At 41.1% G+C, this 11,624-nt stretch overlaps 1 protein-coding gene across 4 annotated transcripts in view; it reads left to right on the forward strand.

The window, feature by feature from the left end:
- The window catches only part of Kcnj16 (potassium voltage-gated channel subfamily J member 16), a 62,864-nt gene extending 51,375 nt beyond the window's left edge, over positions 1 to 11,489 (forward strand). For 3 of the 4 annotated variants that reach the window (XM_029554917.1, XM_008850866.2, XM_029554919.1), the window contains exon 2: positions 9,082 to 11,489. In XM_029554917.1, the coding sequence (XP_029410777.1) occupies positions 9,178 to 10,437 (1,260 nt within the window). In that variant the 5' untranslated portion in view covers positions 9,082 to 9,177 and the 3' untranslated portion in view covers positions 10,438 to 11,489. Of the gene's footprint in view, positions 1 to 8,569; positions 8,641 to 9,081 lie in introns of those variants that run through there. The other variant, XM_029554918.1, reaches the window with a different exon arrangement.
- The last annotated feature ends 135 nt before the right edge of the window (positions 11,490 to 11,624 follow it).

An 11,624-nucleotide genomic window follows, 5' to 3' on the forward strand; every position in this document is an offset into this window, starting at 1 on the left:
CATTGAAAAGTTATCAGGTAACTTGGAGCATTAGAGATTTTACAGGGAGAAGGAACTCTGCTTGGGCAAAAGCAAAAGTCAAGCAAGATGAAATCTTCTCTGAGGTTGTCTTCCAAGAAGTGATGGCTGTGTCCTTATTGAATACTTAGGCACATTGCACCTCACACTGGTCTTCCAACTGCCTGGGGTGGCCTAAAATAGTATGACCTTTCTGTCAATTCCTCAGTTCCTGACTGTGAAATTCTGACTGGTCATTGCAATGTCAAGTGCCCCTACCCCAGATGCAGAGAAGAGAGAGTTTATATTGAGAGGTGGCTTCTGATACACCTGGTGATATTTTCCCAATCTGAACCCTGAAATAACTGGTTTCTCTCACCCTTCTTCCCTTCAGTTCCTCTTACCCACCTTCCGTCGGGTAGCCATGAAGAAAATCTATCATTCAATGCATCGAGTTACGGTACTTTAATAGACTGCACTGCGTCTTGAAGAATGACCCAGATTCTTAATGTAACTTTTAAGATTAAAATAATTCTCTTGTTGTCTCTCTAACCTTTGCCTGTCCCCTCCTCCCCATCCTTGGTGATATTTGGTTCTTTGGAAAGCATGTCTTATATATTTATTAGGTGACATACAGTTTTTCCTCTTCCTAAGGAACAATCGTTCTTCCTCATTTATTTAGTTTGCTCGGGTTCATCTTTCACATGGTAGTTTAGGTATCATCTTTCTCAGACTGGATAAAGTCCTGTATGATAAGCTAGGAGAAGACGGATTTTGGTTCATGCTGGGCAAAGATGATGGAAAGAGAAATTCCATGGCTCTATTGAATGTGTCATTCCTTCCTTATGAAAACATTTTGAACTCCATGAACTACTGTTCTCACACTTTACATAAATGTATCAATCTTCAGAATATTTGTAGTACCGTGATACCATTTTGCTAACACAGTAGAACCATAGCTAGAATCTTGGATTTTCATGGCTACACTTGTGGATAAGGGCTCGGATTATGGTTTTGGACTGTACCCCATAGATGCATTTGACAATTAGGCAACAGGAGGTTGCATTTCACTCCTAGGCTACTCACTGGATGACAGAGGCAAGGGATGCAGCAGAAGGCAGGTGTTATGTAAGCCAAGTGAAGCCAGGTGATAGACAGCAAAAGCCAGAGTTCTATGGTAAAATGCAAACCAGTTCCTGAAATGATAGGTTATTGTGAGAACCAGCTCTTAAAATTAGTGTAGAACAAGGGATTCAGCAGCCAAATTACCCCTATGAATAATGAGAGCCTTAACAACCAGATAGTGACTATGTCTGAGACAAACAAAATAGAGAGCCAGGTCTACTTGGAAGCATTTTACCTAAGGCCAGGAGTGAAGAGCCCTGAACCTGTCATTCAGGTTCTGAGTAGAACCATCTCTGATGGCCCTCCTCCCATAATAAGTCCCCTCTTTGTTCCTGGCCATTCTCTACACTGATTTTATATTTTGCTTTTCCCCCTAGTAGCTATTACTAGCATAATATCGCCTCACATATTGTTTTCATGTTTATTAAAGTATAGTTTTCAAATGTTAACTCCCCAAAGGTGGGATATTGTTCTAGTGTCTAGAAGTGACTGGGTTTTGCATATAGTGGAAGTCAGTTTAAAAACTGAATTTGGGTACTGGAGAGATGGCTTAGTGGTTAAGAGCACTAATTGCTCTTGCAGAGGACCCCAGTTTGATTTCCAGCACCCACATGGTGGCTAATAACCATCCATAACTCCAGTTCCAGGGGATCCAACACCCTCTTCTGACCTCCTTGGCATTGCACAACTGGGGTGCATCCACCTACATGTAGGTATTAAAATTATACACATAAAATAAAAGTAAACTATCTTTTAAAAAATGAATTTTAAGGAAAAATGAAAAGAATTACTAAGAAACCCTTAACAGAGTTTTCTAAGTCTTTGGGGGAAAATGCTTTCTTTATACAATAAAGATTGAAATGTATCTTTTAAAAAGACGTGAGATATCATCACTGAATTCTGCTCCAATTCTGATCCAGCTCAAGCTAAAATATGAGCAACTCAGGCCAACATCCAACCAAGACAGGGATGGGAAGGTTGGTTTTAAAGATAAGAACAAGAGAAACCATCAAAACAATCTTAGCCAAACAGGAACAGACAATCGAAGACAATTAATAAACCCAAAGATCATCTTGTGAATTTCTTTAACCTGTTGACTTTGTCAAGCTTGTGGGGGTGTTGCTTGCTTCTTTAAGCTTGTTTCCTTGGAAAAAGTAACAATAGAATTCTCAGTCTAAGTGTGTGTGTGTGTGTGTGTGTGTGTGTGTGTGTGTGTGCATATGTATGCATACACATAACAAAAGACTGTGAAATCTCACATATGGGACAGTTGTTAAAGAAATAAAAGTTGCTTGGTTTCTGGGGTTTCAAGGACCTACTGAGAGAACCAAAAACGGGCCCTGGTGGCTTAGTGGCAGTAGACAGGAGACAGGACAACAATCCTGAATTTACACAGAAACACATAAGGATTTTTTTTTTTTTTTTGAGAGGTTGAAGCAAAAAAATGCTCTGACATTTTACAGACATGGAAACTGAGTCCTCATGCAACTTAGATTCAGGCTGTGATTACTGAATATTTACTTTCTGCCTGTCACAGTACATGGCGGCCTGCACCCTTTATTTCATTCAAACCTCACAGTGAGTGGGTGACAGACACCTTATTCTCTTGTCATGAATGAATACTTTAGATTCAGAGAAAAGTAACCTGTACGAGACATGTTATCTTTGTGCAGCTATATGGTATACTGTGTGATATCTCAAGACATATTTGGAATCTGTAAAAAAGGAATTGCTGGGGGCTGGAGAGATGGCTCAGCAGTTAAGAACACTGGCTGTTCTTGCAGAAGACCCGGGTTCGAATCCTAGCACCCACATGCCAGCTAACAACTGTCTGGAACTCCAGTCCCAGGGGATCCGACAGCCTCTTCTAACCTCCGTGGGCCTTGCACGACATGGGTGCACTTACCTCCATGCAGGCAATACATGTATACACATAAAATAAAAATAATAAATAAAATTTTAAAAATAGAATTGCTTTTGATGTAATCTTGACATCCAAAAAAATGAGGAAACACATCGTGGTCTCAAACTTCTACTTCTTTAAAAAATGTCATGGCAGTTGGGCCAGAGAAATTGTTCAGTGGGTAAAACATATGTTGCACAAGCCTGATTACCTGAGTTTGATTCCAGTAACCCATGTACAAAGCCAGATGTGGTGGTTATAGCTATAGTTTCAGAGGAGGGGACAGGAGCATCACCCAGAAGTTCTTGGGCCAGGTAGCCTAGAGAGAGAACCATAGAAAAACAAAAAGCAAAAGGCAAAAAAGAAAAAGAAAAACAAACAAAAAACAACAAACTAGGAGGGACCCTGCTTCACACAACGTGGAAGAAAAGAGCTCCCCCTTTGAGCTGTCTTCTGACCTCCTTACACCATGGCACATGTGTACACTTATGCACAAGCCCACATAGACAAATAAATTTAAAAAGGTAAAGAAAAAAATTTAAAAAGCAACAGCATTTGGGATAAGGCAGGATATAAATTAGCATGTAGATGCCACTGAAGGGCAAACTGGGCTGGAAACAGAATTTCAAGTGAACATCCCCTGGTCCCCTGTGGTGCTGCAATGTTAAGTTCTCCCCAGCCTCAGCTTCCAGTCTATGTACTTGTTCATAACACATGGCATCATCCTTTCTTGTCCTTTATTTTTGTTACTGTACATGGTGGTGCTGGATAGCTTCAGTTGTCAGTTTGACCCACATAGGTAGAGGGTTGCTTCCACTGGATTGTCCTTTGGGGGCATTTTCTTGATTGTTGAGTATTGTGGGAGGGCCCAGCCCACTGTGGGTGGTGCCACCCCTGGGCAGGTGGTCCTGGGTTGTATAAGAAAGCAGACTGAGCACAGGCCAGGGTAGCAAGCCAGTAAGCAGCATTCCTCCATGGTCTGTGTTACAGCTCCTGCCTCCAGGCTCCTGCCCTGAGTTCCTGCCCTGATTTCCCTCAGTGATGAACTGTGACCTGGGAGATGTAAGATAAAATCAATCTTTTCCTCTCCAAGTTGGTTTTGGTCAGTGTTTTTTTTATCACAGCAATAGAAAGTAACTAAGACAATGGTACTGGCTTACAGAAGGATATTTTATGCCAGTATATATTGTTCTTTGAATATATCCCCCCACAAATGTATGACGGTTCCCTTTCTTACCCCTTCTCTCTTGCTCTTTTCTACCCTTGACAGCTTTGCTTCTACTTTGATGTTATGCTTACAAATATAAGTTTATGTATCTATGAAACATACAGGAACTAAAAATGAGAGAAAGGATGATATTTGTCTGAGACTGACTTAATTTGCTTAATATGGTCACCTTTGCATGCATTTTCCTGTAAATGAGAAACCCTGTTTTTCCTTTCGATCACCTCCTTTCTTAACACACTGGCAAAAAGAAATCTACCAAACTGGTTCAGAAAGAGTGATGATAAAGTTAGAACAGGAAAGGAGAAAATTTATTGTTTTTGGAACTTTGGATTATGGTTAGATGGAAGGGTTGGGAAGGAGTAAAAGATAACAAGGAGAAGCTGCAGGCACCCGGGTCCCCGTGAACCCTCTGAGTCGAAAGGAAGCTGAGAAGGGAACAGAATTCCCTGAATGTGTCCTAGAAGAGATGCCATCTGAGGCTGGTGAGCCAGAGGGGGTTGATGAAATAAGGATGACACCTAGTAGGCTCTGGATGCAGCAAGAATTTGGTGGCTGAATCAGGAGCACTGTTTGAGTGTGTCTGCATGTCTTAGAGGAATTTGAGGCAAGATAAGGTTGAGGCACCATTCCAGGCCTGGAAGTGGTGGAACAGGTTTTGAACAAAATAGCAAAGGAGCCTAATTTTTCAGGGTGTCCCAATTTGACACCCCACTCTCTTCCTTCTCAGTCCTGAGAATCCACCCCCATCCTCATTACAAAACGGACTAGTATTCAGCATCCTGTCTTTGCAAGTCTTCCACAAAGGAGTCTATTTTCCAAAGCAAAGGCCTTCCGGAGGAGAAATTAGGCCATCTTTTCTACTCTTCTCCCCACCAACTCTCACATTCCCATTAAAACTTATCTCATCAATTGTTGCCAGGAGAGTGGTTTGATTACTGTTGACTAAAGTGTTAACCGTCTCGGTTCCTTTATGTGGGAAAGAAAGTGCTTGAAACCTCAAAAGCCACAGACATTAATAATTGGACTTTGCCAAAAGTATTTTAGGTCATTTTTCTGGTGTTGTATGGCAAATTACATGAGACAGATAATTAATATATTTATGCTACATAGGTGGTAGAGACAGGGTTGAATTTTAGCATGTGACACGAGGGGCTGCAGTTAGTCATTTCTGATGTGTTCTCAACCTGCTGGGGAAAAGCTTACTTTTAAAGACCTGAGTATAAGCGTTGTTTACTTGGTAAATAGTTAAATCTGAGTGGATATGGCTGAATGGTAGGGAGAGGGTTCAAGCTTGCACATGGAGGAAAAAGCACTAATAGGTGGGCTGCTCATGCAGTTTTGTGAAAGTGTTCCCTCCTGTGTCTATAGCCCACTCAAGATGTACTGGATTAGTAATAGGCGTTTCCCCCCTTTAATCCATGCTAAGAAAGTTGAAGTCCAAAAACAGATCCTAGTAGTCAAAGTGGATTAAAAACATTTTTCAATGTCTAATCTCAATACAATGAGGAAAATTTGAGAAAAGTGGCCGCAGATGGGCCGGACTGACATCTCTAACGTTCCTTCTCCCTCAGCAATCTCCAGAGAATGAAGTAAGCTGGAGAAACTCTTAGGGCCTTTCTAATGCATTTGGATATTTTAATAAATGTTATGATATTTTGTGGATTCACCATTATGATAGTGCATGGCTATTTCTTTTAATTTCATTTCTTAAACTAGCCATAGCCAAAGTGTAACAGTGCTTTTTCTACCTTTGTTATGAGTCATCTGAAAAAACAGACTGCTTTTGATTCAGCATATGCTTTTGAATTTCATAATCTATGATTTTATACTTATACTTGATCTGATTTCCTTTCTGGAGGCCAACATGCAGGAGAATTCTGGAGGAGGAAAACGACAAATGCTTTCTCATGATGGAATTTATGGTGGCAAGATGAATGTGAAACCATTAAGGCAATTACAGAATCATTGCATTTATTTATGTGTGTGTGTGTGTGTGTGTGTGTGTGTGTGTGTGTTGGTGTGCATGCACATGTATATATGGAGGTCAGAGAACAACTTGTGGGAATCGATTTTCTCTGTTCAGCATATGGGTGTGTGTGTGTGTGTGTGTGTGTGTGTTGGTGTGCACGCACATGTATATACGGAGGTCAGAGAACAACTTGTGGGAATCGATTTTCTCTGTTCAGCATATGGACCTCAGTGATCCGATTTAAATATTCAGATTTGGTGGCAAATACCTTTACTCCCTAAGCCATCTCACTAGCCATTTTTATAGGCAATTTTAAAGGGTAGATTTTCATCTTAAGAAACACATATTAAATATGGAACTCTCCCCAATCCGTAGACACATTCTTCTGTTCGTTAATAGCAAGCAGTTGAAAAAGTCCTCAAGTTAATACAACATGCTAACCAGGAAATGAATAAAAGTTTATTTTGTCTAGCCATTTTGATAGAATGCCATCCATCAACCTTTTTATTCATTGTGTTGGCTGAGATGAGAAATACAAGAGGCTGAATAAGGTTGGTCTGGCTTGGTTATAGTTTGCCATTTAGAGTTGAGACATTTGTTTTTAAAGCATGTCTCACTGACAGGATTAGACAGTCAAGGAATATGGGAAAAAAGAATCTAAATGCTTGTCTCTGAATAGGCATAAATGTGTGATTACAATAATGATCCCCATCTGAAGATGTGGTGTATTTGGGGTAGAATTCTCTAGTTTCTTCTATCTCTGAAATTGGTAGCATTCTTCAGCAACACATTTCCCACATACCCAAATTTGCTTGCTTATAACTTGTATCAATTGCAGATTAATTATCTGATTATCCTTCTTTGGAAGGGGCCTTAAAATTGGCTTGTTTATAACAGTTCCTGTCACCAATGGAATGCAAAGCAATGCCAACTGAATGCCATTTCAAAGAAAACCCCTTTTTCCTTTTTGGCAGCAGAACGGAACAAAGTCACACAGTAGCACTTGATTTATGAACTGTGTTTTCTTAACTCTCAGCCTCCCTGGATGTTGGGTAGGTCTCTTTAAGTAACTTATTTGGTTGGGAGCATTTAACAAGAAAACAATTCTACTTCCATACCTGTTCTTTAATTTGAAATCCTGTGATCCTTTGACATCCATCCTAAATTCAAGCTTCCCATAACCAGTTAGGAGTAAAGACTGAGCATTCCATTTCAGTTTAGATTTTTGAACCAGGGTCTAATCAGACAGGTGCTCCAATGACCTGTGAATGGTGAGTATTATAGATAATATTTGTGGAAATATTTCATGTTCCACATTCCAGTCAGAATGCAGGTTAATTTAGGTCTAGCAGCGAAATAATTCAACTATGTCTTCCTAAGCAAAACCAGGAATTGCCCAAAGAGAGGAGGAAGTTAATCACAACAGACCTGGAGGATGGCCTGCTGCAAGGACTGAGAGGCAGTTGGACAGGGAGCAACCCACACTTCAGAGTATTTTTGGCCATAAGCAAAGTCCGTCCTTGTAAGTCGTTCCCTAGACTAAGAGTTCATTGTAAAGTGGGTCTGATCCCTGGAGAGAGAGAAAATGATTCTTTCTGGCTGAAGAGAAGTTAACTCTTTCTGCTCTCCTGCTGTGGGGAAGGGGGTGGATCAGTAATGATTAATTCTCTGATGGGTTTTAGGGATCAGGATTTATTCATACTGTATTTTCTGTGTGAATGCATGGGATGGTGGAATGTTCTCGAGTAATAGCTCTTCCTGGGGTCCCTGGATAGACAACATTGAACACATACTCTAATAACTACTGAATCATTCAATGGGCTGATGTCACTTCTTTTTTTTCCCCCAATACACAGAAATAACTGAAGATAATTTTAATAACCACATTTTAAAAGCTTAGTTTCAGACATGAGCTTTTTTTAGACATGGGTGCTAAAAATGGGAACTGTATGTTCTGTTTAGAAATTATTTTGCCAAATGATGGCTATGAATTCATCAGAGGAAATGCTGCAGAGCTAGGAGAAGAATCCTCTTACATTGTAGTACGCTCCCTTTAAGAGGGAAACACGATTACCAACTTTGGCAAAACTTCTGTTTCTATTCAGAGGGAAAGAAGAAGAGCTGCTAACATAAAGAATATGGAAAAAGAAGGATGAATGGGTGGATGGATACTATTAAGCAAAAACAGGAGAAACTTTACCCCTTACCAAAAGCTTACCTGGGAGTGGTTTTTAACTCCTCTGGGGTGAATAAAGGCTTCTTTTCCAATCAAGGCTAAGGGTGGAGCTAGTAGCAGGCATTTAACCTGAAGTAGGTACCTTTCTCAGTCCTGTTCTGTTTGGTGCAGTACTCAAGAAGAAAAACCTAAGTGGAGAGAGAAGAATTAAGGGGCTGCCTACTCCAGCAACCAGACTAAAGGTAGAAAGTCTTTATTGCTCTGACTTCAATAGTTAGAAAGGTTAAGACTGCCTCTGCATATTATGGATTTTTTTTCCCCCTTCTGGTTTCCCTCATGCAAGAAAAGTCTGTCAAAATAAAACTACCGTTTTCTGTGTCAGGTCAGAAAAAGCTGTGAGGTATCATTTAAGGCAATCATAGTGTTTACTGAAACCCTATGCATAAAGAAAAATGTTATTTTCTCTAATTGCATATTTTGTTCCTGTAATGACTGAGCTGCATTCTAAACTGAAATGGGTAATCAATACTGAATGTCTCTATGGTTCAAATGAAGTCTTACCTACTTTAGATGACACGAAATTGCTCCCAATTTGGCAAACTGCTGTCAAGCTGGAAATTGGAATCTAAAACTAAAACGTTGTTTAATTTTCTTTCTTTTTCTTTTGTTCTGTATTTTTTTAGGTTTTAACTGAGAACTAAAAGGCAAAAAATAATAAGACACTTACAACTCTTAACGGGTACCAAACTCCCCTGGATGCCCTAAGGGACCAAGAAAGAATGAGTTATTACGGCACCAGCTACCGGATTGTCAATGTGGACTCCAAACACCCCGGCTATCCCCCAGAGCAGGCCATAGCTGAGAAGAAGAAGGCGAGGCGGCGTCTGCTCCACAAGGACGGCAGCTGCAACGTGTACTTCAAGCATATTTTTGGAGAATGGGGGAGCTACGTGGTTGACATTTTCACCACGCTGGTGGATACCAAGTGGCGCCACATGTTTGTCATCTTTTCTTTGTCTTACATTCTCTCCTGGCTGATATTCGGTTCCATCTTTTGGCTCATAGCCTTTCATCATGGAGACCTATTAAATGACCCGGACATCACACCTTGTGTTGACAACGTGCATTCCTTCACAGCAGCTTTTTTATTTTCTCTTGAGACCCAAACTACCATAGGGTACGGTTATCGTTGTGTCACAGAAGAATGCTCTGTGGCCGTGCTGACTGTGATCCTTCAGTCCATCTTAAGTTGCATCATAAATACCTTCATCATCGGAGCGGCCTTGGCCAAGATGGCAACCGCCCGGAAGAGAGCCCAGACCATCCGCTTCAGCTATTTCGCGCTCATCGGCATGAGAGACGGGAAGCTTTGCCTCATGTGGCGCATCGGTGATTTCAGACCCAACCATGTGGTGGAGGGCACAGTGAGAGCCCAACTTCTGCGCTACACAGAAGACAACGAGGGGAGGATGACAATGACGTTTAAAGACCTCAAACTAATTAATGACCAGATCATCCTAGTCACCCCAGTGACCATTGTTCACGAAATTGACCATGAGAGCCCTCTCTATGCCCTCGACCGCAAGGCTGTGGCCAAAGATAATTTTGAGATCCTGGTAACATTCATCTACACTGGTGATTCCACTGGCACATCCCACCAGTCTAGAAGTTCCTACGTCCCCCGAGAGATTCTCTGGGGCCATAGATTTAATGATGTTTTGGAAGTGAAGAGAAAGTACTACAAAGTGAACTGCTTGCAATTTGAAGGAAGTGTGGAAGTCTATGCTCCCTTTTGCAGTGCCAAGCAACTGGACTGGAAAGATCAGCAACTCAACAGCTTGGAGAAAGCATCCCCAGCTGGAGGATCCTGCACCTCTGACACCAATGTGAGACGAAGGTCGTACAGTGCAGTTGCCATCGTGAACAGCTGTGAAAACGCGGAGACCTGCACTTCCGCTGATGTAGAGGTGTGTAAGGAAGCCCCTTATCGGAAAGCTCTCCTGACTTTAAACAGAATCTCCATAGAATCCCAAATGTAGTCTGCTCTCCAGCCAGTTACCTTAAGGCAAGAAGTTGTAAGCAGGGTCTTTCACAAAATGCAAGATGTGTGTTTCATGGCAATGATAGGAACTAGAGCAGGTTACACTTGGTAAGGTGCAATGTTCAGTATTTGGAGAACAGATAGGCTGCTAGAATAAATAAAAAGAGGGAAACAGGTAATTCAAATGATTAATAAGCATTTACGTTTATAAATGGATTATGTAATGGAAGCTTTGTTTTCGAAGCATCTTTTCACCTAATCATGATAGACAAGATATGTCTTCAGGGCCAAAATGTCGAGATCTGTAAGTAAAATCAGATATAGTTTCAGTCACCACATTTTGCTCTCCTAGCATCTTAGTATCAGCAGACAGAGGCAGTGGCTTTAAGAACCTGACAGTGTCACTAAGTCATACACTTCTTTCAGTGACGCATGTCCAGATAGTTATTATTGAGTGTTTGCAGCTATTTTTTTTCACTAGCCATGTGGCAGAAGTAAAATTGACATCATTATTCCTGCGATGCAGGAATGAATGGCAGCCTCCGGCTTTCCAAGGGAAAATGCTGCTGCCTATGGTTCTGAGAGGCTGTTGTGTGAGCTGATACGTAAGAAATAGAGCTTTTCCTGTAGGCCACAGAGCCCAGTGTATCTGCATTGTGCCCAGCAGCGTTAAACCTGCTCCCTAGAGTAGTCATGAAGGGTTTTGTGAAGTAACGGAATGAAGGCAACCTGATTGTACGATAAATGAACAATCTAGAGACTAGGGGAACGCACACATTTTCAGACAGGAGGTAAATTTGTACAGTCTACTTTCATGTTAAAAGATGCAACTCCTGATTTCTTTCAGCCCAAGTACAGTCACAGACACTAAGCTTTGTAAATTGCAGAGCTACGGGTGATGTGGAATGATGTGTGTATCTTTTCATTGTTGCTGAGCTGCCAATGAGTACACGGCAGAGGTTTTATTTGTTTAACTTATACATATGCACACATACCCATAAACACACACATACATTAACACATGCCACACATATAAATACATACATATATACAAACATGCCATAGACATACACACACACACACACACACACACACACACACACACACACACACAGAACCAGATGGAAACCATGTACATGCACACACATTTTGGTTTTGCTCTTTTTGGAGAAATTCTCTCTCTCT

The sequence above is a fragment of the Nannospalax galili genome, unplaced genomic scaffold (assembly GCF_000622305.1).
Source record: "Nannospalax galili isolate Female #2095 unplaced genomic scaffold, S.galili_v1.0 scaffold145, whole genome shotgun sequence".
Classification (NCBI taxonomy): domain Eukaryota; kingdom Metazoa; phylum Chordata; class Mammalia; order Rodentia; family Spalacidae; genus Nannospalax; species Nannospalax galili.